Source organism: Cherax quadricarinatus, chromosome 27 (assembly GCF_038502225.1).
Source record: "Cherax quadricarinatus isolate ZL_2023a chromosome 27, ASM3850222v1, whole genome shotgun sequence".
Classification (NCBI taxonomy): Eukaryota; Metazoa; Arthropoda; class Malacostraca; order Decapoda; family Parastacidae; genus Cherax; species Cherax quadricarinatus.
The window spans coordinates 28890598-28917819 of record NC_091318.1 but is presented as its reverse complement, the minus strand read 5'-3'; the positions used below and the strand labels follow the sequence as shown (position 1 = coordinate 28917819).

At 44.4% G+C, this 27222-nt stretch overlaps 2 protein-coding genes across 6 annotated transcripts in view; both read right to left on the bottom strand.

Moving 5' to 3' along the window:
• The window catches only part of LOC128691151 (uncharacterized), a 48402-nt gene extending 34025 nt beyond the window's left edge, over window positions 1–14377 (bottom strand). The window contains exon 1 of one of the 3 annotated variants that reach the window (XM_070089194.1): window positions 13006–14377. Coding sequence is in view for 2 of the 3 variants with exons in the window: in XM_070089193.1 (XP_069945294.1) it covers window positions 3629–3664 (36 nt within the window). In the remaining variant the exon portion in view is untranslated. Of the gene's footprint in view, window positions 1–3628; window positions 3863–13005 lie in introns of those variants that run through there. The other 2 variants (XM_070089193.1, XM_070089191.1) reach the window with 2 other exon arrangements.
• Window positions 14378–18322: 3945 nt separating this feature from the next.
• Window positions 18323–27222, bottom strand: part of LOC128691149 (ras-related and estrogen-regulated growth inhibitor) — a 64282-nt gene continuing 55382 nt past the window's right edge. For all 3 annotated transcript variants that reach the window (XM_070089184.1, XM_070089183.1, XM_070089182.1), the window contains exons 6-7: window positions 24954–25251; window positions 18323–20015 (exon numbers count right to left, since the gene is read on the bottom strand). In XM_070089184.1, the coding sequence (XP_069945285.1) occupies window positions 19801–20015; window positions 24954–25251 (513 nt within the window). In that variant the 3' untranslated portion in view covers window positions 18323–19800. The remainder of the gene's footprint in view (window positions 20016–24953; window positions 25252–27222) is intronic.

Here is a 27222-nt window from a genome sequence, read left to right as displayed (position 1 = left end):
GAAGAGGCGGTGTGGGGTGACAGACCATCGGCCTGTGTGTTAATGGGACAGAGGCAGCGACGTATGGCTATGAAAATTGATAGGCTGGTGGTACATGAGGACTTAGGTGGATATAGGGCGGGACATGAGTTAAGAACAACGGAGGCAATGAGTGATTACGTGGATAGGTGGTTTGGAAAAAATTTACTGAGTGTAGGGGTGGATGGGGAGGCTTTCGGGAGGTTGGGGGAGAATGTATCTTGTGTGCTAAGTAGCAGTGATCGCATGGCGTTGGGGGGGGGATATTGAAGAAGGGGAGGTGTGGAGGGCTTTGGAGGGGATGGCACGTGGTAAGGCTCCAGGTCTGGATGGCTTGCCCTGCGAGTTTTATGTGAGCCATTGGAATGTGTTGAAAGTCCTTCTTAGTAGAACTAATGAATACGATGAAAAGAGAGGGGAGGATGGGCAGGTTGCAAGGAACTGCGGTTGTGGTTTTAGTGCCAAAAGGTAAGAAACAGGACACGGTGCGGGACTTTAGGATAATATCATTGCTGTGTGCTGATTATAAGATTTTTGCAAAAATTTTAGGAAATAGGATGAAGTGTGTGGTGGATAGAGTGGTTGCGAGAGGACAATATGGTGTGTCTGGGAGGACGATGTATGACGGGCATAGTATTATAAAGAATTTTGTGGAAGGGTCGGGAGGGGAGCAGGGGGGGGGGTGTCTTAGCGTTAGATTGGCAGGCGGCATATGATAGTGTAGAACGTGAGGTATTGTGGTACATATTAAGGAGGCAGGGTTTTGGGGAGGAGGTGGTGCGTTGGGCAGAGACATTGTATACAGGTGTGGGAGTGTGTGTACAGGTAAATGGGAAGTTGGGGGAGTGGGTATCCTTGGGTCGGGGTATTAGGCAGGGTTGTCCCCTGTCTCAATTGTTGTTTGCCTGTTTAACAGACCCTTTCTATAGAAAGGTGGAAGCGTGTATGGAGGTGGATTGGGGAGTAGGAAGTGGAGTGCAGGGAATAATAGGGTATGTGGATGACACGACAATACTCGTGCGAACGCAGAGGAGTTTACGTGCGGTTGGAGATGTTATTGATAATTTCGCGGGGGTTACCGGGTTAAGAGTTAATGTGGAAAAATCAAAATTACTGGTCTTAGGAGATTGGGTGGGAAGAGAGAGTTGGGGAAGGAATGTACGCTGGAATATGGTGGACAGGATAAAAGTGTGTGGAATAGTGTATATGCGTAGTGCGAGAGAGGCGAGGATGGTTAATTCTGGACTTGTTGTGGATCGAATGGTGGGGCGATTGGATGGGTTGAGACCAACTCATTTGACAGTACATCAGTGTGCGATTGTTGTGAATGTGTTGTTATACAGTAAAGTCTGGCACGTGGCTGCGGTATATCCGTTAGCAGGTCCGGATGTTACGAGGCTGTTAAAGAGGGTTTTCCATTTTCTTTGGGGTTCCGGGTGTGAATGGTTGAGTAGGAGTGTGGTTACTTTACCGGTCAACAGAGGAGGATTGGGGTTGATTGATTTACGGTTAAGAGTCAAGTGCATTTATTTGAAGTGGGGGTTACGCCGTGTGCGGGGTCATGCAGGGAGGGGCGTGAATGGCTTGCATGAAGAGGTGCGAATGTGGTGGGGAGGGTCGGAGATGAAAGTGTGTGAAGACGTGTTGCGGGCGTTGCTGCATGTACGGGACCCTAATAAAGTTCGAGTGGGTGTTTTAGAGCGTGTTGTAAGGGCGAAGGTAGTCGTGAAGGCTGAGAGTATCTACCCTATGTATGCGTGGAAGGATATATGGGAAAGATTACGGTTGATGCGCGTGCGTCCAAATGTGCGAGAGGTATTTTTCCGTTTTCTCCATGGTATACTGCCGTCGGGTGCTGCACTTAAGGAAAGAGGGTTGATGGTGGAGGGCGCGTGTCGGGTGTGCGGGGATGAGGAGACTGCGTTTCATGTAGTGTATTTTTGTGATAATTTGGGGAGTATCAGGGAATGGATGGGTAAGGTTCTGAGGACAGTGGGAGGAGGCGGGATATTAGTATTGAGGGCGTTAAGTTTGGACGTGGGAGGCGTCGAGGCGCCTGTGCAACGTGCAATCACGTATATAATTGCGGATTTTGTTTTTGTATCCTGGGCAATGAGAAGGAATGGGGATTGGGAGGTGCGCAAAAGGGTGTTGGCGGGGACCATTTATAGAACGTTGTGTTATAATCGGGAAATATATGGAAGTCGCTGGGACCAGGCTTTTTCAGCAGGGTACCGTAGTATGAGTGTGAGAGCATTGTTAACGTTGTGAAAAGGGGGGGGGGGGAGTGAATTTCAGGGGATGGAACGGGCTTGTCTCCGGGGTTGGGTATGCACAACAGCTGGTTTACTGTGTGTATCTGTGTAATGCGTGGTTGAGGAAAATGTGGTTGTGTGAGTGGATGTGGTGGTGAAGTTATATGTGTTATAGATGTCTTAAGTCAGAGTCTACTGCCTTCTTTCTTTGTTGAAGTACTTGATGTACCTTTCGGCTATGGCCTGGCAAACGGGGTTTTATGTGTTTGTACTGAGCATTTTATTGCTATATTATATAATGTGTATAGCCTGTAGATGAGTGCGGAATGCTTATGGCTTTTCTAGTTTTGTGGCTGACTCGTAAGACTTGTGGTAAGGCGAGTGTGTGTGACTGTAGGGAACTTATGTATTGGGAGTTAGGTGAGTAAGAGTATGTACTTTGTTTTATCATGAGATTGTGATGTAGGTTCTTTCGGTTATCGATTATTTGTGTTGGATGTGAGTAACCGATATATTTATATATTTATCATAATATTCTTCTTATTGTATTGTATAGTGCATTGGCAATATGTCCCAGTATATTATGTAAATAGTGTATACCCGAAGGGATTATGGTTTTATTTATATTATTGAACCTGCTACAGGGGTCACCTACATGTTATGTTCTTGTTGTTGTTCTTGTGTACATAGGGTTAAGATTGCCCATCTTCTTAATGTTATGTTTTGTCACAAGCGATATTTTCTAGTATAATTGTGTAACCTCTTGTGTTTGTTAATATTGTGTTTGTTATTTGCTATTATACGTTCTGAGAGATTGTTTCAAAATGTGTTTATATACAATGTGTATCAACCCTAGTTTAAGGGGTTTTTATGTTAAGCTATGTATTGTATTTTAAATAAAATAAAAAAAAAAATTATGATAAATTGACACATGTGCAACTCTTGGGTCTAATTTATCAACATGTCGGTTCTCTGAACCATTCATCTACAAACCACCAATTATACACTGACATTAATACTATTTTGCTATACTTAAACCGAACCTCGTCTCACCACCCTGAACAGTGTTTTCAACACTCCTTGTTCTTAATAGCTCACATGGATTTATCGCCTTGTTCAATATTTATTGAAACAATAATTTAAACGACAGAGGAACATTATCTGTTATTACTTTAAAGGGAGTTTTGAGAGGCGGATTAAATGCATTATTACTGATCAAGTCTTTAATATTTCCTGTGCCCAGTGACCACACGGTCACTGGGCACAGGAAAGAGAAAACTATATAGAGAACAGACTGTACATACTTCATTATTTTTACTAAATACAAACATAACATTTATCATTATAATACTTACCCATAAAACGAGAAGACATTTAGAAAGATATTTCATGTTTGCTGTGAGTCAATGGTTGTATAAGACTTGTACTGTACGATACTCTGGCTTCACTATAGTTTATCCACACTCGTTCTCAACACAAACTTTCTTGCTGGTGATACACTCTTGTTAAACTTTTGCAAGCACCAGTAATGCACTAATGGCGTATTTTTTTTTCCAGTTCTCGAGACAAATATACTAACTGGAGTAATGAAGACGATGATAAAAAGTTTTCTTCAGAACAGTCTGCACAAGATAATAACTAATATGTTACATTTTTTGGGAGTTAAGATACAAATTCCTTCAAAGTTGTAGTGAAAATACATATATATATGTCGTGCCGAATATGTAAAACTGGTCAGTTAGCAAGAACTCATTTAAAATTAAGTCATTTCTAAAATTTTCTCTTACACGTTTAAAGATATATTTTTTTTCATTAATCTTAATGTAAATTTTTTTAATTTTGCTCCAAAAGAATCTTAGAAAACTTACCTAACCTTATTATAACAAGAACAATTTATTTTAGCCTAACCCAACTAAATATATTTTAGATTTGTTTACAATAATTTAATATTAAACAAACACAGTGAAAAGTATTTTTTTCGTTAGGTTCAGAATGATTTTGGCGAAATTATTGCATACACAAATTTTCGCTTGTCCTATATGGCAAGATGAGCGTTGCTATTTAAGCCAAGATGGCAAGTTCTGCCTATTCGGCACGACATATATATATATATATATATATATATATATATATATATATATATATATATATATATATATATATATATATATATATATATATATATATATATATATATATTCATTATGTAATATTAATGCATTATTATTTAATATCCATTAGTTCACCTATTGTATTGAAATATGTTTCACTTAACCTTTAATGAAAAATAAATGCCATAATTAATCTATCATGTCTTAATTAGTCTGATTATAAAATGCGCTAATTAACTCATAAATTCAGAAGCCTGAATTGACACATAATACGTCATGTTTTCTTGTTTTACGTAGGTAGATGTACTGTACACCTACCAGCTTCACCTACTTAATATACCTCCTTGCATCACCTACTTCCCCTGGGTTACACATGTTACACATGATGACACTCAAATCACATCTGAGCAGACACGCCCAGCCTCACACGCGAAGCTGAGATGCTGAGCTCTAGGTGAGACTGTGGGTTACTCTCTTCCCGTTACTTCTGCTGAGATTACACTGAGAAACGTATACTGAAGGGCAGGGATCTTGATGAATCAAAGTCGCAAAACCTTGTCTAGAACTATTCACAAATCACACAATCACAATATCATGGATACAAGAGTTAAACTCACAAAATGACAGTACCCTGGCTGGAACCATTCATAAATTACCCAGACACAGGAGAGAAAACTTGAGACGACGTTTCTCTCCTACATTGCTCTAAATTGCTCTAAATCTATGGAATTAGAAGAAGCCAACTCTTCCTCGGATCAAATCCGTATGGGTTTAGTCTTTTCATACGATCATAATTATAATTCACTTTTGCAACACCCGGACTGCAATGTGACTATTATTATTATTATTATTATTATTATTATTATTATTATTATTATTATTATTATTATTATTATTATTATTATTATTATTATCCCTTGAAGGGATAATATAGTTGTAAATAATGGTAACTGCTATTAATTTATAAAACCAGTGTTATATTGTATCTTAGTTACAGCAATTTCTGAGAGTTAGTCTAAGTTTGTTTCAGCAGATCACTTGTCACTTGATAATGGTGCAGGAAGGGTCGAAACATCGGCTAGTTTCTCCTCTCTAATTTGTAGGTTACTTGTTAATGTGCGTATAGGATTACATGTTTATGTTCTTTCCTTCAACGTTTTCTGTGACGATCCTGCTTCTCCTTCTTTTCACCCCAGATTTATATACCCTTTTAAATAGGATGATTAGAAGGGTGTATAAAGCTGGAGTGGAGGGAAGGAGGGGTAGGGGTCATCTCCGGAAAAGCTGGAGGGAGGGAGTAAAGGTTTTGAGTGCTAGGGGCTTGGACATCCAACAGGTTCGTGGGAGGGCAAGGAGCATGAGCAAGGTAATATTTATGAAGGTATTCAGGGGAATATGATTAGCTAGACTTGAGTCCTGGAGGTGGGAAGTACAGTGCCTGCACTCTGAAGGAGGGGCGGGGTTGTTGCAGTTCGGAGGATCATCTGAACTGTTATGTCAGCACACTGGCAAGACATAGAAGCTATTAGGGTTCATTATAAAGTGCTGAATTTTTTTTTTCCAGTTTCGAGTAGTGGGTTGAGCGTGGCCCCCTCACTGCTGGAGGACCTCGGTTAGGGTACTCTGTTTTGACAAATTATCCTGCACACATTTAACCTGCCATAACCAAATTACTTAAAGGGGTAACGCCTGGCAGCGGGGATACACCGGTGTCGCTTAACTCGTTGGAAACAACACGCTCGGAAAAAAAAATATATATATATGTTAGTGTTTTTCTTCACAAAGTATAAATATTAGCAAAACTTTCGTGTCCGAATTTGTTCTGTATTTCACACTTTATATCTCAAAAACAAACTGAATGTTTTTTTCAACACCGTTGAAATTTTTTTCACTCGAAACTACCAAAAATAGAATTCAAAGCGGTTTCAATTATTTTTCACTATAATAAAGAAAATTTCACGATCACACAGTGGGGGAAAAAATAAGGCGAAGGAGGAATGGGATCCGACACCTTCTCACGGAGGCTTGAGATCAACTAACACCCGAGTCGTTACCTTCTGACCCGGATTCATCTCCCGGTCCCTGGGCGTGGGTGGGTCGGGGAATGATCTGCAAGACAAATTACGTATTATATTCACTGGATTCTACAATGCTCAACTGCTCGAAACGGAATAAAGTAACTGGCAAAACGCCCAGTCAAGGCATTCATCTTCTCTAGCCCAGGTTTGGTTGTCATGTAGGACGAAACTTAAGGGTAAGTGTTCTCCCACCAGCTGTCCCTCTATATCTAGCTAGGGAATATATATTAGGGAGTTAGTTGACTGCTGTTGGGAGTATCCTAGGGCAGTTGACTATTGTTGGCAGTATCCTAGGGCAGTTGACTATTGTTGGCAGTATCCTAGGGCAGTTGACTATTGTTGGCAGTATCCTAGGGCAGTTGACTATTGTTGGCAGTATCCTAGGGCAGTCGACTATTGTTGGCAGTATCCTAGGGCAGTCGACTGTTGTTGGAAGCATCCTAGAGCAGTCGACTGTTGTTGGAAGCATCCTAAGGCAGTCGACTATTGTTGGCAGTATCCTAGGGCAGCCGACTATTGTTGGCAGTATTCTAAGACAGTCGACTATTGTTGGCAGTATCAGAGGGCAGTCGACTATTGTTGGCAGTATTCTAAGACAGTCGACTATTGTTGGCAGTATCCTAGGGCAGTCGACTGTTGTTGGGGGCATCCTAGGGCAGTCGACTGTTGTTGGAAGCATCCTAGTGCAGATGACTGTTGTCAGTAGCATCCTAGGGCAGTCGACTGTTGCCGGTAGCATCCTAGGGCAGTTAATTTTTTTTTTTTTTTTTTTTTTTATTCGCCGGTATTCTCCCGGCCCGGGTCTTTTCCAAGTAGTGGTGACCCGGCCTTGGCTCCCTATTTGGGGAGTGTCTCGAGACTTAAGTCTCCCATGGGAGGAGGGACAAGTACCTCCTCATCTTTGGGACCAACTGTCCCCAGGCCTAGCCACATTCCCCGCCCTCACGGGGCTCGTAGGGAGAAGCTAGGCCTCTGGTCTGCCATCTACCCCGCCTCAAAGGGGCTCGTGGGGATGGCAGCCTTATGAGCTGCAGATGGTAGCAAGCTCCCTAGGGCAGTTAAGTGTTGTTGACAGTATCCTAGGGCGTCAGCGTCATCATGGCCCGCTGGGACTATTAAAAGATATATACCGAGGCTAGCGTCATCATAGCCCTCACACCAGGATAAAACTTGCACAGTGGTAAACACGTAAGATAGATGCACTCATCACACTGTTGACCAGACATTACCAGCTGGACTACCTCCCCCTCACCTCCATCATCCTATCTTTAGCTCTCCCTATCAAAACATCCTCCTTCTCTTCTTCCTCCTCATCCATCTCTTCCTTTTTCATTTGCTTATTTTTGGCATCTTTCTTTAGAAGAAACCACCAAAGAAATTAATTCCTCGTCAACGTGTATAATACACAACGTATAGCTAGGATAATCCTCTTATGTATGATGGGAGGCTGTTGAATAGTCTTGATACCCTTACACTTATTGTGATGTCTCTTAGCGCACTCATGTCACTTCTGTTTTTCACTAGAGGTATATTGCATCATCTACCGAATCTTTTGCTTCCGTAGAGAGTGATTTCTGTGTGCAGATAAGATAAGATAAGATTTCGTTCGGATTTTTAACCCCGGAGGGTTAGCCACCCAGGATAACCCAAGAAAGTCAGTGCGTCATCGAGGACTGTCTAACTTATTTCCATTGGGGTCCTTAATCTTGTCCCCCAGGATGCGACCCACACCAGTCGACTAACACCCAGGTACCTATTTGCTGCTAGGTGAACAGGACAATAGGTGTAAGGAAACGTGTCGGAATTTCCACCCGCCGGGAATCGAACCTGGGCCCTCCGTGTGTGAAGCGGGAGCTTTAGCCACCAGGCCACCGGGCCTAGGATTTTCTATATGTAAATTATGATGCATCTTTCTCGCCTGTTCCCAAGGAGTACAAGTCAAGGAACTTCAAACGTTCCCATTACTTAAGGTACTTGGCACAGTTTGTACGCTCAGTGAAAGTTCTTTGTAATTATCTAGATCAGCAGTTTCGTGTGCCTTAAAAAGGGCTGTTAGTGTACAACAGTATTCCAGCCTTGAAGTTTCTTATTATCCCTCCATTCATTTTCCTCACAGTTATGATCATGACACTTGCCATTCTTGAAGGCGATATCCTTTGACATTATCACTCGTCGCACAATTGTGCGGTTAGAATGTGTTTTAATGCCCCGTTCTAGCTTTAATTTCCTCAAGTGAGGCCTGGCCATAGATCGGGTCGCGGGGGGCGTTGACCCCCAACCCTCTCCAGGCATACTCCAGGTATAGCGGAATAACTGAAATTTGTCCCCATTGAACATCATATTGTTTTCTGGAAGACTTGAGTGATATCTGCTTGAAGATTTAGTGTCATCAATGGACGACACTCATGCAAAATCTAGTGTCGTCTGCAGAGATGGTATGGTGCTATAATTTACATCTCTGTCATATATAAGAATGAGGAAAAGGATGGGGGCGTATACGAAACTCCACCTCGCCTTAAAACTATGTATGGTTCCCGCCTCCACTACTTCACTTTCTAGATACATTAATTATACATATAAATACTTGTGTACCTCTTGTGTCCCTTCCCCAATCTTCATGACTTTGCATTTGGCAGGGTTAAACTCAAGGAGCCAGTTGCTGGACCAGTTCTGCAGCCTGTCCAGATCCCTTTGTAGTTCTGCCTGGTCTTCGATCGAGTGTATTCTTCTCATCAACTTCACGTCATCTGCAAACAGGGACACCTCAGAGTCTATTCCTTCCGTCATGTCGTTCACAAATACCAGAAACAGCACTGGTCCTAGGACTGACCCCTGCGGGACCCCGCTGGTCACAGGTGCCCACTCTGACACCTCGCCACGTACCATGACTCGCTGCTGTCTTCCTGACAAGTATTCCCTGATCCATTGTAGTGCCTTCCCTGTTATCCCTGCTTGGTCCTCCAGTTTTTGCACCAATCTCTTGTGTGGAACTGTGTCAAACGCCTTCTTGCAGTCCAAGAAAATGCAATCCACCCACCCCTCTCTCTCTTGTCTTACTGCTGTCACCATGTCATAGAACTCCAGTAGGTTTGTGACACAGGATTTCCCGTCCCTGAAACCATGCTGGCTGCTGTTGATGAGATCATTCCTTTCTAGGTGTTCCACCACTCTTCTCCTGATAATCTTCTCCATGATTTTGCATACTATACATGTCAGTGACACTGGTCTGTAGTTTAATGCTTCATGTCTGTCTCCTTTTTTAAAGATTGGGACTACATTTGCTGTCTTCCATGCCTCAGGCAATCTCCCTGTTTCGATAGATGTATTGAATATTGTTGTTAGGGGTACACATAGCGCCTCTGCTCCCTCTCTCAATACCCATGGGGAGATGTTATCTGGCCCCATTGCCTTTGAGGTATCTAGCTCACTCAGAAGCCTCTTCACTTCTTCCTCGGTTGTGTGCACTGTGTCCAGCACTTGGTGGTGTGCCCCACCTCTCCGTCTTTCTGGAGTCCCTTCTGTCTCCTCTGTGAACACTTCTTTGAATCTCTTGTTGAGTTCTTCACATACTTCCCGGTCATTTCCTGTTGTCTCTCCTCCTTCCTTCCTTAGCCTGATTACCTGGTCCTTGACTGTTGTTTTCCTCCTGATGTGGCTGTACAACAGTTTCGGGTCAGATTTGGCTTTCGCTGCTATGTCATTTTCATATTGTCTTTGGGCCTCCCTTCTTATCTGTGCATATTCATTTCTGGCTCTACGACTGTTCTCCTTATTCTCCTGGGTCCTTTGCCTTCTATATTTCTTCCATTCCCTAGCACACTTGGTTTTTGCCTCCCTGCACCTTTGGGTAAACCATGGGCTCATCCTGGCTTTTTCATTACTCCTGTTACCCTTGGGTACAAACCTCTCCTCAGCCTCCTTGCATTTTATTGCTACATATTCCATCATCTCATTAACTGGTTTCCCTGCCAGTTCTCTGTCCCACTGAACCCCGTTCAGGTAGTTCCTCATTCCTGTGTAGTCCCCTTTCTTGTAGTTTGGCTTCATTCGTCCTGGCCTTCCTGCTTCTCCCTCCACTTGTAGCTCTACTGTGTATTCGAAGCTTACAACCACATGGTCACTGGCCCCAAGGGGTCTTTCATATGTGATGTCCTCGATATCTGCACTACTGAAGGTGAATACTAAGTCCAGCCTTGCTGGTTCATCCTCTCCTCTCTCTCTTGTAGTGTCCCTTACGTGTTGGTACATGAAGTTCTCCAGTACCACCTCCATCATCTTAGCCCTCCAAGTATCTTGGCCCCCATGTGGGTCCAAGTTCTCCCAATCTATCTCCTTGTGGTTAAAGTCACCCATGATCAGGAGCTTTGCCCTGCATGCATGAGCTCTTCTGGCCACTCTAGCCAGTGTGTCAACCATCGCTCTATTGCTCTCGTCGTACTCTTGCCTTGGCCTCCTGCTGTTCTGTGGTGGGTTATACATCACTGCTATTACCACCTTGGGACCTCCAGAGTGAAGTGTTCCCACTATGTAATCACTTTCTTCTCCGCTATCTTCTCTCTCCAGCTCATCAAAATTCCAGCGATTTTTGATCAGCAACGCCACTCCGTGTGTGTGTGTGTGTGTGTGTGTGTGTGTGTGTGTGTGTGTGTGTGTGTGTGTGTGTGTGTGTGCCATGGATCAGAGTACAAGTGTTATGTATACCTGTGTATACCTGAATAAACTTACTTTGCTTCAGAGTTATTCGATCACATCAAGGTGATTGTCGCGTCACTGCTGGAGTGGGTCAGGCTGAGGGTGGAGTGACTCCCAGTGCTGTTATTGTTTGGGTGGTGTACTGGTTGTGGTTGTATTGGTGGTGATCGTGATTGTAGTGGTCGTGGTGTACTGGTTATGGTTATAGTAGTGGTGTATGGTGATACTCATAGTTATAATGGTGATGGTTGTGGTTGTAGTGTATGGTGGTGCTCGTGGTTGTGATGGTGTAAGATGGTGATACTGACCATGGGTGGTAAGTAGGTTTAATCCATGGAAGAACTTTATTCCTTGGATCACGAACCCTTCACCAACATCAAGGCATCTCCCGCCCCTTTTAAGGAAAACATGGACATGCTCACATAACAAGTAACCCGCACATATACTCTACACAAGTGCGTGTTGCACATGGCAGTAGAATCAAGAGAGACAGGTGAGACCCCGCAAGGCGTGAGTGAGGTGGGTGGAGGCCGCTGAAGATTGAGGGGGTCGACCTGGTGCTGCCGTTACTTGAAAAAACTCGGCCATACATCCACCATGACCCAGTAACCTGTGATCATCAGTCACTGTTAATAACACATACTGGCATAGTTCTCAGTTTTTATCAGTAACTTCTTAAAATGCGGAGAAAAGGCACAAGTTATAGTGTGACTTTGCAAATGGTCCAAGACGGACCGAAACGTCGTCATAAGCTTTTCTCTCTCCTATGTGCTGGTTATTTGTGTATTGTTCCAGTCACGGTATTGTATTTTTTTTGTGTGTGTGTTTTATAGTTAAGCTCTTACTGGGGCGATGTTTCACTCAATGTCGAGTGAAACAATGTTTGTTTTACAACCTACGAGGGCGGTGCCAAGGGGGCTTCAGCCCCCCAAATAAAAGCAGCAATAACAATAAGTCTCCTAGCCCCCAATCCAACCAAACTGCCAACCCTAAAGCCAACTCCTGTATAGAAATTCTGGCGTCGCCCCTGGTAGCCTATCACTTCTTCACTACTGTGTCGCCAGAACGCCATTGGAACCCATCATAAGATGTGATATTTACCTTTTATTGGTGAACCAGAGAACCAAGATGCATTCCCGGGTATTGAATTTGTGTAGCCTCTCATGTTTGGTGGGACTGTTTCTGACGGAAGCCATTTTTCCCATTAATTTTCTTTGAAATCAAATCGAATCAAATTTTATTTCTTTGTGCATTCAGTTTGTCAGATGGTTTAGTATCACATTGTTGGTGATATACAATACTGACAAACTGATGAACTAAACACATCGACTATAGGCTAAGGGACTGATTACCTCAAATTCCTGATTTTCAACCATTGTTTTTTGTATTGGACCGAGAAATCCACTGATTGGCGAAACATGTCGGCAATAATATTGTGAGAATATGAGACAATAATGGCATAAAAGCAAGTAAATAATAATAATAATGATTATTATTATTATTATTATTCCTACAAGTACATGTACAAGGTATACAGACCATAGCTGACATCAATGACATACTACTATATATAAAGTCCCTTGTTCTGCAGAGCGTTTCGGGCAAATTAGGTCAGTGTCCCAGGATGCGACCCACACCAGTCGACTAACACCCAGATACCTATTTTACTGATAGGTGACCATGGGCAGCAGGTATCTAATGGAAACACCTGGAGTCTACCTGGCAGGTATTCCGAGGATCAACGCCCCCGCGGCCCGGTCCACGTCCTAATGCTTCCAGCCGTACCGGCATGAGATTGTTGTGTTCTGAATACTATTGAATGTGAGTTTACAAGTGCTTCCATGACCTTACCTAGGCAACATATGATCGGACGAGGTGTAAGTGACTTCACTGGTGCTGTGTTGGGTCACTGTTGTCAGGTTGTCACTGCTGTGTTGGGTCACTGTTGTCACTGCTGTGTTGGGTCACTGCTGTGTTGGGTCACTGCTGTGCTGGGTCACTTGTCAGGTTGTCACTGCTGTGTTGGGTCACTGTTGTCAGGTTGTCACTGCAGTCTTGGGCCACTGTTGTCAGGTTGTCACTGCTGTGTTGGGTCACTGTTGTCAGGTTGTCACTGCAGTCTTGGGCCACTGTTGTCAGGTTGTCACTGCAGTCTTGGGCCACTGTTGTCAGGTTGTCACTGCTGTGTTGCGTCACTGTTGTCAGGCTGTCACTGCAGTCTTGGGCCACTGTTGTCAGGTTGTCACTGCTGTGCTGGGTCACTGTTGTCAGGTTGTCATTGCTGTGTTGGGCCACTGTTGTCAAGTTGTTACTGCTGTGTTGGGTCACTGTTGTCAAGTTGTCACTGCTGTGTTGGGTCACTGTTGTCAGGTTGTCACTGCTGTGTTGGGTCACTGTTGTCAGGTTGTCACTGCAGTCTTGGGTCACTGTTGTCAAGTTGTCACTGTTGTCAGGTTGTCACTGCAGTCTTGGGTCACTGTTGTCAAGTTGTCACTGTTGTCAGGTTGTCACTGCAGTCTTGGGTCACTGTTGTCAAGTTGTCACTGTTGTGTTGGGTCACTGTTGTCAGGTTGTCACTGTGTTGGGTCACTGTTGTCAAGTTGTCACTGCTGTGTTGGGTCACTGTTGTCAGGTTGTCACTGCTGTGTTGGGTCACTGTTGTCAGGTTGTCACTGCAGTCTTGGGTCACTGTTGTCAAGTTGTCACTGTTGTGTTGGGTCACTGTTGTCAAGTTGTCACTGTTGTGTTGGGTCACTGTTGTCAGGTTGTCACTGCAGTCTTGGGTCACTGTTTTCAAGTTGTCAGGTTGTCACTGCAGTCTTGGGTCACTGTTGTCAAGTTGTCACTGTTGTGTTGGGTCACTGTTGTCAGGTTGTCACTGCAGTCTTGGGCCACTGTTGTCAGGTTGTCACTGCAGTCTTGGGCCACTGTTGTCAGGTTGTCACTGCAGTCTTGGGCCACTGTTGTCAGGTTGTCACTGCTGTGTTGCGTCACTGTTGTCAGGTTGTCACTGCTGGTCTCTCAGTGTTTCTCTGGGCTTCTGCTGACGGTCTGGACGCGCTGTTGTTGTGTTGGTGTTCCGCTACCGCCCAGTCATTAGATAGTTTGTAAGAACTAAGTTAATAGTTTACCTTCTCCATTATATACAGTGGAACATTCGTGTTTAAAAGAGTACTCTAGCACTGCGGAATAGGAAAAGCTATTCTAGATGACTCTCGATCCGAGGACTTGGAGCTACCCTTCCCTTCCTTGGATCGAACCTGATTACCTGTATTACCCAAGGCAATTTATAACCCCTACGGGTTTACCAGTCCCCTTCATGGATGTAATATTAACAATAATAATTCTTTAGATGTATTATTATAATCATAACTAAGCGCTAAACCCACAAGGGTCATACACCGCTTATAAACAAAAGATAAAAAACTTTTTTTTATATAAGAAAGTTAAAAAAAAAGCTTTTTATTTCTGGAAACTTTATTACCTAAGATAATATATTACAGCATTTACTTTCTTGTTTATGAAGATTTTATTGCGCATCTCTCGTGGTCATAATAATTACAATAAAGTATATTATATATGTTTTGGAAGACTTAAGCAGGGTTGAGTGTGGTGACCTGCCAAGACCAGCTGACTGACCTGCCAAGACTACCTGATTGACCTGCCAAGACCAGCTGACTGACCTGCCAAGACCAGCTGACTGACCTGCCAAGACCAACTGACTGACCTGCCAAGACCAGCTGACTGACCTACCAAGACCAGCTGATTGACCTGCCAAGACCAGCTGATTGACCTGCCAAGACCAGCTGACTGACCTGCCAAGACCAGCTGACTGACCTGCCAAGACCAGCTGATTGACCTGCCAAGACCAGCTGATTGACCTGCCAAGACCAGCTGACTGACCTGCCAAGACCAGCTGACTGACCTGCCAAGACCAGCTGACTGACCTGCCAAGACCAGCTGACTGACCTGCCAAGACCAGCTGATTGACCTGCCAAGACCAGCTGACTGACCTGCCAAGACCAGCTGACTGACCTGCCAAGACCAGCTGATTGACCTGCCAAGACCAGCTGATTGACCTGCCAAGACCAGCTGACTGACCTGCCAAGACCAGCTGACTGACCTGCCAAGACCATCTGATTGACCTGCCAAGACCAGCTGACTGACCTGCCAAGACCAGCTGACTGACCTGCCAAGACCAGCTGACTGACCTGCCAAGACCAGCTGACTGACCTGCCAAGACCAGCTGATTGACCTGCCAAGACCAGCTGACTGACCTGCCAAGACCAGCTGACTGACCTGCCAAGACCAGCTGATTGACCTGCCAAGACCAGCTGACTGACCTGCCAAGACCAGCTGACTGACCTGCCAAGACCATCTGATTGACCTGCCAAGACCAGCTGATTGACCTGCCAAGACCAGCTGACTGACCTGCCAAGACCAGCTGATTGACCTGCCAAGACCAGCTGATTGACCTGCCAAGACCAGCTGATTGACCTGCCAAGACCAGCTGATTGACCTGCCAAGACCAGCTGATTGACCTGCCAAGACCAGCTGATTGACCTGCCAAGACCAGCTGATTGACCTGCCAAGACTAGCTGATTGACCTGCCAAGACCAGCTGATTGACCTGCCAGGACCAGCTGAATGACCTGCCAAGACCAGCTGATTGACCTGCCAAGACCAGCTGATTGACCTGCCAAGACCAGCTGATTGACCTGTCAAGACTAGCTGATTGACCTGCCAAGACCAGCTGATTGACCTGTCAAGACTAGCTGATTGACCTGCCAAGACCAGCTGACTGACCTGCCAAGACCAGTTGACTGACCTGCCAAGACCAGCTGAATGACTTGCCAAGACCAGCTGATTGACCTGCCAAGACCAGCTGATTGACCTGTCAAGACTAGCTGATTGACCTGCCAAGACCAGCTGATTGACCTGTCAAGACTAGCTGATTGACCTGCCAAGACCAGCTGATTGACCTGCCAAGACCAGCTGCTTGACCTGCCAAGACCAGCTGCTTGACCTCCAAAGACCAACTGATTGACCTGCCAAGACTAGCTGATTGACCTGCCAAGACCAGCTGATTGACCTGCCAAGACCAGCTGATTGACCTGTCAAGACCAGTTGACTGACCTGCCAAAACCAGTTGACTGACCTGCCAAGACCAGTTGACTGACCTGCCAAGACCAGCTGAATGACCTGCCAAGACCAGCTGATTGACCTGCCAAGACCAGCTGACTGACCTGCGAAGACCATTTGAATGACCTGCCAAGATCAGTTGATTGACCTGCCATGACCAGGTAATTGACTTGACAAGACCAGCTGCCTGACCTGCCAAGACCAGCTGACTGGTTTCGAAACTCACACTCAGTTGATCGACCTTCACGACCACTTGATCGACCTCCAGAACCACTTGATCGACCTCCAGGACCACTTGATCGACCTCCAAACCACTTGATCGACCTCCAGAACCACTTGATCGACCTCCAGGCCACCTGATCGACCTCCAGAACCACTTGATCGACCTCCAGGACAACTTGATCGACCTCCAGAACCATTTGATCGACCTCCAGAACCACTTGATCGACCTCCAGGACCACTTGATCGACCTCCAGAACCACTTGATCGACCTCCAGAACCACTTGATCGACCTCCAGGCCACCTGATCGACCCCAAGGACAGCTGATAGACTTCAGTCTATTAAATGACCACTTGATCGACCAGTCTCCGAGACGAGGGTCGAATAATCACAATATACAAACGATGCCATTTTCTTTGGCCTTTAAATAGAGCCTTTATACAAAGCATTAAAAATTTAACCTCCGGAAAACATTTAACAACAGCCTACAAAATAGGCGCTTTAGAACGCCAGCAAAATAGTTGTTCTCGAAGAAATGGCACAGGAGCAGAGCAAGCTTCCATTACGACGTTTCGCTCTACGCAGAGCGAAATGTCGACACAAGAGCTTCTACATCTGAGTCTTTACTTCACTATTGTGGGACAGTACACTTATATAAAGTGCTGGAAAACCACTTACAATACTGTGAGCAGTACAGTCGTATAAAGTGCTGGTAAGCCACTTACAATACTGTGAGCAGTACAGTCGTATAAAGTGCTGGTAAGCCACTTACAATACTGTGAGCAGTACACTTATATAAAATGCTCGTAAACCACTTACACAACTTACTATCCACTTGCCTAAGTTTATGAAACACTTACGAAAGCATCTTTGAATTTAAAGCGCTCAAGAAATCTTGCATAAAGGACCTTCAAAGGGACTTCTCTGGTCCACAAGAAAAAAAAAAGTGACAGCCAGGCAAATTAAGAAATCGACTCGACTCTTGTACACTCTTGAGCGGGGTAACTACAGTAATATACCCAACAGTTACCCCAGTTGTATGTTTGGCCTGGTTATTGTAGGTCGTAGAAAAACGCTTCGCCCGTATGGGGGGGGGGCATTCGGAGCTAATATATGCCTCCAGACTACGTGAAATATAAATGTAGAAATACATATGTCGCTTTTGTAACTTGGTCATGATTATGACCAGATCTAGTTCATTACCTTTGTAACTTGCTCAGCTATCAAAACTTTGGAGTCCAGTCCCTGGACCAATTATGTACCTCTGTAATCTTTTGACTACCGCCCACAGGATGGGTATGGGGTGCATAATAAACATATTAAACTAACTAAGCTTTTGGATTCGCTGTTCACATTTACTCTGCAGTCACCGTCTCTTCTGCAGAACCTGCATCTCCCCTACATAAGTATACTCTGGAACTTCTATCCCCTACACAAAAATCTTGTCTTCACTTCTACTGTAATTTTCTATCATTTTAAAAGCTCTCTGCCTGACAGTTTCCATCATCCCTACAAAAATAATGTCCTCATTTATAAAAATCTTTATCCACCATATTACATGTGTTTACCCTATGGTCCTCTATTCACTATGACGGCTCTAAATTCACTATATTATTCCCAACTTTACTATAATTGTTCTCTCTACTATAATGATCCTATATTCACTACATGGAACTATTTTTACTGGATATAAATTAACTATAACCCCCTTAAAAATTTACTTATCTTTATATTCACGAAAAAGTTGCATGTATATATATATATATATATATATATATATATATATATATATATATATATATATATATATATATATATATATATATATATATAAATTTTTCTACGCCAAAGGAATCTGCGACAACAAAAAAATTAAAATGTAAATAAAATTCCACAAGATTTCACAAGGACTAGTAGTAACAGCCTGGTTGATCAGGCCTTGATCCACTGCAAGGCCTGATCATCGACTGGGCCGCGGGGGCGTTGACCCCCAGAACACCCTCCAGGTAGACTCCAGTGCGATACAAACCCAAAACTTACCTTCTGTGTCTGAAAAAATTAAGACTTGATTCTGAGAAATTAAAATGAACAAGAAGTTGTATTATTATTAGACAGCATACTGCCGAGGAAACTGTGGATAATAGATGCTTAGAGCAGAACAACGCTTCGCCCTCCTTGAGCGAGACGTTGCCTAGATATAGGCTTGCTCTCAGCGTCCGTTTTTCATACCCATATTTGTCAACATTGCCTTCCCACCACACTGAGGACTCTGTCTTGTGTATATCAACACACTTGTTTATGACTCGTGTACAAGAGAAGATGGAAACATATTAATGAATGAAGACTTTCCATTCCCGGAGACCGGCCGAACAAGGGTTACTGCTCCCTCAGTGGCTAGAGAAGTTCACACCTGTTGGAAAAGAAACCTGGACCTGGTCCGTGTCCTAGACCAGTAATAAGTTTATACTTGATAATGATCCAAGACGGCGGACCGAAATGTCTAATTTCAGCTTTGGTTTTTTGAGCTATATCTGAAATATCCTGTCAGTGAAGACTAAGATGAGCGGCTCTATGATCTCTCGTTTATTGGAAAGACTGAGCAAACATATCCCACACATTTCTTTAAAATGAAAACATGCAGTTGTATATCCACAGTTAATAAAACCTTCGTGAAAAGCTCGTGTCAGGAGCTGCAAGCATGTAGTGAGTGATTTTATTTTCGTGCAGTTATTCGGCCGTTGGAGACCCCTGCTGTTAAGGGAAAATCTGACAAAAAGGACTCTTTTTAAAAAGCACGTCGCCCTATGAGATATCAACACATACTAGCACAAACTTCCTGAGCACAACCCAAAACAAACATTCAAGTTGTTTCTTCCAATTTCTGGTGTTACAAGGCTCAAGAATTAGAGCTCTCTCATTACATTTAAGCCATTAATCATCTCCATCATCGTCTGATCTCATGTCACAGCCCAGCAACTGCAACTCTCTCACCAACTTCAGATCTTGTATATCCTAGAGAATGCATCTCTCCTAGAATCACTGGGTAGTGTATAAAAACGTGTGAATTACTTCTCTCCCGCCTCCTTCATATCTTTTACCACAACCCAAGGATTACTACTACTCCACCACCACCACATCTTTGTACAACCCAGGAATTACATCTATCATCAAAACTTCAGTTTGCATCGACACCAACCACGACTGAGACAGAAACTCTCTATGCCCCCAAGAACGACCCCAGGAACCAAAACCTCCCGAAGTTCACTACAGCAGAAGCTTCAATAGTCAGTCTTTCGGGAGGGCAGAGTCACTCTTTCCACGGACGTAGATCTTCGTGGCCTTTGAGCCCAGGACTCGGTCCAGCAACGACGTCTTGGACCTCTTGCGGACATTCTGCACCTCCTTGAAGACCTCGTGGAAGGCTGTGGCCACCTGCACTACATGCTCAGACGCCGCTACCTCGCTGAAGTAGCACTCCACGTCCTTGGCCAGGATCTCTCCTGAGGGCAAAAGGAAAGGAAAAGTTAGTTTCCTGCGGACTTGGTTTAATAGCTTTATCTTGCATCCCAAAACCATCCTGTGGGTGGTAGTTGTCACACTCTGTATCATTACTGAATGTTCTGAAATGCGAAAAAAATTAGGGCATTCTGACAAGTCACTTCCACATGAACAAGAAATACCAAAGTATTTTACCGTGTGGGCGGTAGTCCAAATTTTACAAAAGCACATAATTGGACCAGGTAGCTTCTGAAGCTTGTAATTCACTGAAACAATTCATAACTGACCTACAAATTGTAAATGGAAACTCAACGACGCTTCTATCTGTCCTAGACAATTATAAAGGTGCAACTTGATTAAGGTTCAGGGTGGATCGAAAAGAAGTCTGCTTGCTCTTTATAGTTTGTGGGTAATTGTGAAGAATATTTGATGGTAATGGCCACACTGATCACATCCGTTGTTGATGAAGCTGAGATGGGTGACAGGGGAAAGAGATGGGTGGCAGGGGTGGGGAGACATGAGTGGCAGGAGGATAAGATGGGCAGCGAGGGAGGAGGAAGGGGTAGAATTATGCAGTCTCACAAACTGTTTGACACGACACTTAAAAACTTGCAGGTAAACTGTTTACGTTAGCTCATGATGGTGGTGGTGGTATTCATATTTTTATTTGATGGTGGGGGTGATGATGGAAGTGTTGGTGGTTGGTGGTAGTGCGATGGTGTTGGAGGCAGTGGTAGTAATGGTGGTGGGGCAGGCAATAGTATTGGTGATGGTAGTGACGATTTTTTTTTTTTGCAATGTTTTGAATGTTTCAAGAGTTGTTGTGTTTTGGTGAGGAAGAATTTGGTCATTTATCTTCAAATTAAGAGTAGAGAGAGACTGATATGTGTCCCTGTCGCGTAGAGGCTCGACAATTTTGGAGTTGTAGCCGTTAGTGTCTAATATAACTACTCCATTATTCCACCCCAGTAGTGACGATGACAGATTCGTCCCTGGCCAGGTTTTCCAAGACCATCACGCTTGTATGGTTGCCCGAAACTCATAAAGCAGGAGTTCCTCCTATAATTATTTTTTTTTATGCTGCGCCACACAGACTAAACATGATTAACTCCTCTCACCTGAAACACTCGTGTGATTTATCACACAGGTTTAAGAACAAGAAACTCGTCATTTATGACATCCCATTCTCCATTAGGGCTTCTACCCAATTACTGTGCAAACTATGGTCTTTCAAATTATTGTGTATTTTTGTACAATAATTCGAAATAAAAAATTATTGCTATTGCCACACAAATCATTGTTATGCTTCGTGGAAAGGTCGCCGATGATTTACACTCTCCTGTTCGTAGTCGGCGACTGTGTACAGGCAACCCTTTGAGATGGCCATGGGTTCACCCCTTTGTGAGGTCCTGGAGGAAGAGACAAAGCCACACATCCCTAGTAGTGTATGTAGCTGTGTTACGGAGGTATCCCAGCCATAATGCCCAGACGAGTATGACATCCTAGCCATCATGCCCAGACGAGAATGACATCCTAGCCATCATGCCCAGACAAGTATGACATCCTAGCCCTCATGCCCAGACGAGTATGACATCCTAGCCATCATGCCCAGACAAGTATGACATCCTAGCCATCATGCCCAGACGAGTATGACATCCTAGCCATCATGCCCAGACGAGTATGACATCCTAGCCATCATGCCCAGACGAGTATGACATCCTAGCCATCATGCCCAGACGAGTATGACATCCTAGCCATCATGCCCAGACGAGTATAACATCCTAGCCATCATGCCCAGACGAGTATGACATCCTAGCCATCATGCCCGGACGAGTATGACATCCTACCCATCATGCCCGGACGAGTATGACATCCTAGCCATCATGCCCAGACGAGTATGACATCCTAGCCATCATGCCCAGACGAGTATGACATCCTAGCCATCATGCCCAGACGAGTATGACATCCTACCCATCATAACCAGACAAGTATGACATCCTAGCCATCATGCCCAGACGAGTATGACATCCCAGCCATCATGCCCAGACGAGTATGACATCCTACCCATCATGCCCAGACGAGTATGACATCCTAGCCATCATGCCCAGACAAGTATGACATCCTAGCCATCATGCCCAGACGAGTATGACATCCTAGCCATCATGCCCAGACGAGTATGACATCCTAGCCATCATGCCCAGACAAGTATGACATCCTAGCCATCATGCCCAGACGAGTATGACATCCTAGCCATCATGCCCAGACGAGTATGCATCCTAGCCATCATGCCCAGACGAGTATGACATCCTAGCCATCATGCCCAGACGAGTATGACATCCTAGCCATCATGCCCAGACGAGTATGACATCCTAGCCATCATGCCCAGACGAGTATGACATCCTAGCCATCATGCCCAGACGAGTATGACATCCTACCCATCATGCCCAGACGAGTATGGCATCCTAGCCATCATGCCCAGACGAGCATGACATCCTAGCCATCGTGCCCACACGAGGACGTCTTAACTATCGTGCCCAGATGACTCGATACCACAGAATTCCTTAACAAAATTACCACTATTGAACTATCAATCAAGTTCATCATGAAGAATGAACACGATGGTTGTCCTTTCCTCGACGCATTTCTCTATAGAAACTACAATAACTGGATTTGAAGGTCTACGGGAAGTCTACAAACAATACTTGTAGCATTTTTGTCACACAGTGACGAGAGGATGAAGGTAAATGTCAAAGGATTCTACTTGAGAGCATACAGAATTTCTAACACTGCCTTACCTCGCCGAGGAATCCAATTTATACCCAACACACTTCATCCACACGAGAAAAGTTAAGAGAATCATCCTCTCTACCGGTCAGACAGAAACCGGACAGATTCCTAGTACTTCCAGTCAACTAGGCTTCAGACCTTTTAGCCAAGAATATACCTGGAGAGGGTTTCGGGGGTCAATACCCCCGTGGTCCGGTCTGTGACCAGGCCTCATTGAGTAAAACCAGTAAGTGAATAAGTTTATTCAGGTGTAGGCACTCATACAGTTACATAAATTATCATATATAGCAGCATATGTATAGATTACCCAGGATAAGCCAAGAAAGTCAGACAAAGTGACTTATTTCCACATACCACAGAGAAACTAATACAGGCGTCTTCACCATACCATGCGGTGGATGGGATAAACTATATACATAGGGGAGACTTCTATCACTGTGGAACAACGCATCAGGGAACATCAATAAACATGTCAAAGATGATTTAAACACTTGCACTATACAGTGGACCTCCCACATCCATCTCATGAACGTCACAGAGCTAAATTAGTCATCAGGAAACGTGTTCAGCACCAGAGGCGATGTTTAGAACCTCCTTTTGTTACCACTACCAGTACTATCACACGCAATTCTGGCAGTTTTATGATTTCAGATGTCAGCTCATCCTACGTTGACCTGACAACCATCAGGTAGCTCCTGTACCCAAATGCAGCGAATGATCTACCTACAATATACACTCTTATTTCAGTTCTCTGTATTGCAAGGAAAACAAGAACTAGAAGAAGAAAAGTCTCACTGCTAACTGCTCTGATACCGTTTTGGTGTCTTGTGTACTTTCGATTTTTATATGCCAGTTAGTATTAAGGTACTGGCCTATAATCCTATAAATACCTGAAATTCTTGTTTAAAGTTGAACATATTGCTCGCCATTCTGACGCATTACTTTGGCCTTGACTTCTGTTCAAGTCCAAGGGGAACTAACAACCATGTTGGCTAAAAATAAACACTCGTATATAACCAAGTGGATAAGAATGTGAGGGGAGTGGCAGCTCAGTGGTTAGAGCATCCAGCTGACAACCGTACGGGCAACAGTTCGAATCTTGAGCTAAGCGACACGCAGGAGCAAGTCTTCTTGCACCTGCTACCCCTGCTCACCTAGCAGTGAATAGGTACCTGGGTTTTAGTCAATACTTGGAGGGTGAATCCTAGGGAGGAGTACCAAAGGACACCGGTGAAAAATAAGCCACACTGTTTGCTGGCTTTCTGGAGTTTCCTGGGTTATTAATTCTCAGTGGGCAATTTAAATAAAACAGTCATCTTTAATGATGTCAAAGCCATCACTTTCGAAGAAACAGGAGATACAAAATTATGATGAAGACGTGAAAGACACTTCACCAGAGGGTCGCTGCTCAAACATGACTTACACTCAACACTTCACGAAGCTACGGAAATAAACGGCAGACTTCAAGTTATGTTTAAAAAGGAACGAAGAATTATAGTGTATAGATCTATGGGACAACTCTGACGGATAAAAATCTTGTCCTAGCCAAGATGTCTGTAGTACATTTGAACTCTGTGGGAAGTGTAGGGTAGACATTCGCAAAAAAATGCTAGTAATAATAATAATAATAATAATAATAATAATAATAATAATAATAATAATGATAATAATAATAATAATAATAATAAATTAATAATGATGATTTTTAAATAACGGAACCTTAAAAACTACTGTCACTACTGGAGCCATAATCAAAAGCTCCTCATCAACCTTGAGGCTTGTGAGGGGCTTTTGATTCAAGGAACCGGACATGTCCTTCCGTTTCCTGGATCGCACCTGAATGCCTCCTATTTCCCAGCCGCTATACGACCCCTATGAGTTTAGCACTTCCCATCTGGTAAAAAAAAAAAACAATGGACGATATCCTTATCGCTCTTACAAAAATCTCCCAGCTCAGGCTGACGTATCTCACAATCTTATTTGTACAACCATCCTGCCTGATGAACTGCCACAGCAACGCCATCCTGTTGTAAACTAAAGCAGGAGAAACCATCCTGTTGGATGGAGTATGACAGGAAAACCATCATGTATGGGGGTGGGTGTTGGTAGTGTGGATGGTGGCAGACATTACAACAAACATCTGACACACTCACCTTCCTCGGTAGACACCTGCCGCAGATGGACCATATCTGCCTTGTTGGCCAGCAGGACCATGGGTGGACCCAGCGTGGGTGACACGTCCCCACCCATGCCACCCGACTGCATGGGTGGCACGGGCGTGAGGGTTGTGGCGCCGCTGAGGCCTCCCACACGCCCACTGACCTTGCGTTCGCATATATGGAGTCGCACTCTCTTCACCCAGTTAAAGCTCTGACGGTCAGTGATGGAGTACACTAAGAGAAATCCGTCAGCCCAGCTGATGACCTCCGGGGACGGTACTGCTTCCAAGTTCTGATGGGTGAGAGTGAGGCAGATTGAGAGTGAGGCAGAGTGAAGAGAATGAAAGAGGTAGGGCGAGGGAAAGTGAGACAGGAAGAGTAAAGGCAAGTGACACACAAACACAAACACACACACACACACACACACACACACACACACACACACACACACACACACACACACACACACACACACACACACACACACACACACACACACACACACACACACACACACACTATCAAGGTACCTTATCCACACTAACATATTACCAGCCAATCTGAGAAAATACCTTAACTTTACCTACTGAAGATAACCTTTAACCATTAACCTTGTTTAAATCCAAGCGTACCTTGTTATTACCTGGAGAGTTTACCTGGAGAGAGTTCCGGGGGTCAACGCCCCCGCGGCCCGGTCTGTGACCAGGCCTCCTGGTGGATCAGAGCCTGATCAACCAGGCTGTTGCTGCTGGCTGCACGCAAACCAAAGTACGAGCCACAGCCCGGCTGGTCAGGAACCGACTTTAGGTGCTTGTCCAGTGCCAGCTTGAAGACTGCCAGGGGTCTGTTGGTAATCCCCCTTATGTATGCTGGGAGGCAGTTGAACAGTCTCGGGCCCCTGACACTTATTGTATGGTCTCTTAACGTGCTAGTGACACCCCTGCTTTTCATTGGGGGGATGTTGCATCGTCTGCCAAGTCTTTTGCTTTCGTAGTGAGTGATTTTCGTGTGCAAGTTCGGTACTAGTCCCTCTAGGATTTTCCAGGTGTATATAATCATGTATCTCTCCCGCCTGCGTTCCAGGGAATACAGGTTTAGGAACCTCAAGCGCTCCCAGTAATTGAGGTGTTTTATCTCCGTTATGCGCGCCGTGAAGGTTCTCTGTACATTTTCTAGGTCAGCAATTTCACCTGCCTTGAAAGGTGCTGTTAGTGTGCAGCAATATTCCAGCCTAGATAGAACAAGTGACCTGAAGAGTGTCATCATGGGCTTGGCCTCCCTAGTTTTGAAGGTTCTCATTATCCATCCTGTCATTTTTCTAGCAGATGCGATTGATACAATGTTATGGTCCTTGAAGGTGAGATCCTCCGACATGATCACTCCCAGGTCTTTGACGTTGGTGTTTCGCTCTATTTTGTGGCCAGAATTTTTGTACTCTGATGAAGATTTAATTTCCTCGTGTTTACCATATCTGAGTAATTGAAATTTCTCATCGTTGAACTTCATATTGTTTTCTGCAGCCCACTGAAAGATTCGGTTGATGTCCGCCTGGAGCCTTGCAGTGTCTGCAATGGAAGACACTGTCAGGCAGATTCGGGTGTCATCTGCAAAGGAAGACACGGTGCTGTGGCTGACATCTTTGTCTATGTCGGATATGAGGATGAGGAACAAGATGGGAGCGAGTACTGTGCCTTGTGGAACAGAGCTTTTCACCCTAGCTGCCTCGGACTTTACTCTGTTGACGACTACTCTCTGTGTTCTGTTAGTGAGGAAATTATAGATCTATCGACCGACTTTTCCTGTTATTCCTTTAGCACGCATTTTGTGCGCTATTACGCCATGGTCACACTTGTCAAAGGCTTTTGCAAAGTCTGTATATATTACATCTGCATTCTTTTTGTCTTCTAGTGCATCTAGGACCCTGTCGTAGTGATCCAATAGTTGAGACAGACAGGAGCGACCTGTTCTAAACCCATGTTGCCCTGGGTTGTGTAACTGATGGGTTTCTAGATGGGTGGTGATCTTGCTTCTTAGGACCCTTTCAAAGATTTTTATGATATGGGATGTTAGTGCTATCGGTCTGTAGTTCTTTGCTGTTGCTTTACTGCCCCCTTTGTGGAGTGGGGCTATGTCTGTTGTTTTTAGTAACTGTGGGACGACCCCCGTGTCCATGCTCCCTCTCCATAGGATGGAAAAGGCTCGTGATAAGGGCTTCTTGCAGTTCTTGATGAACACGGAGTTCCATGAGTCTGGCCCTGGGGCA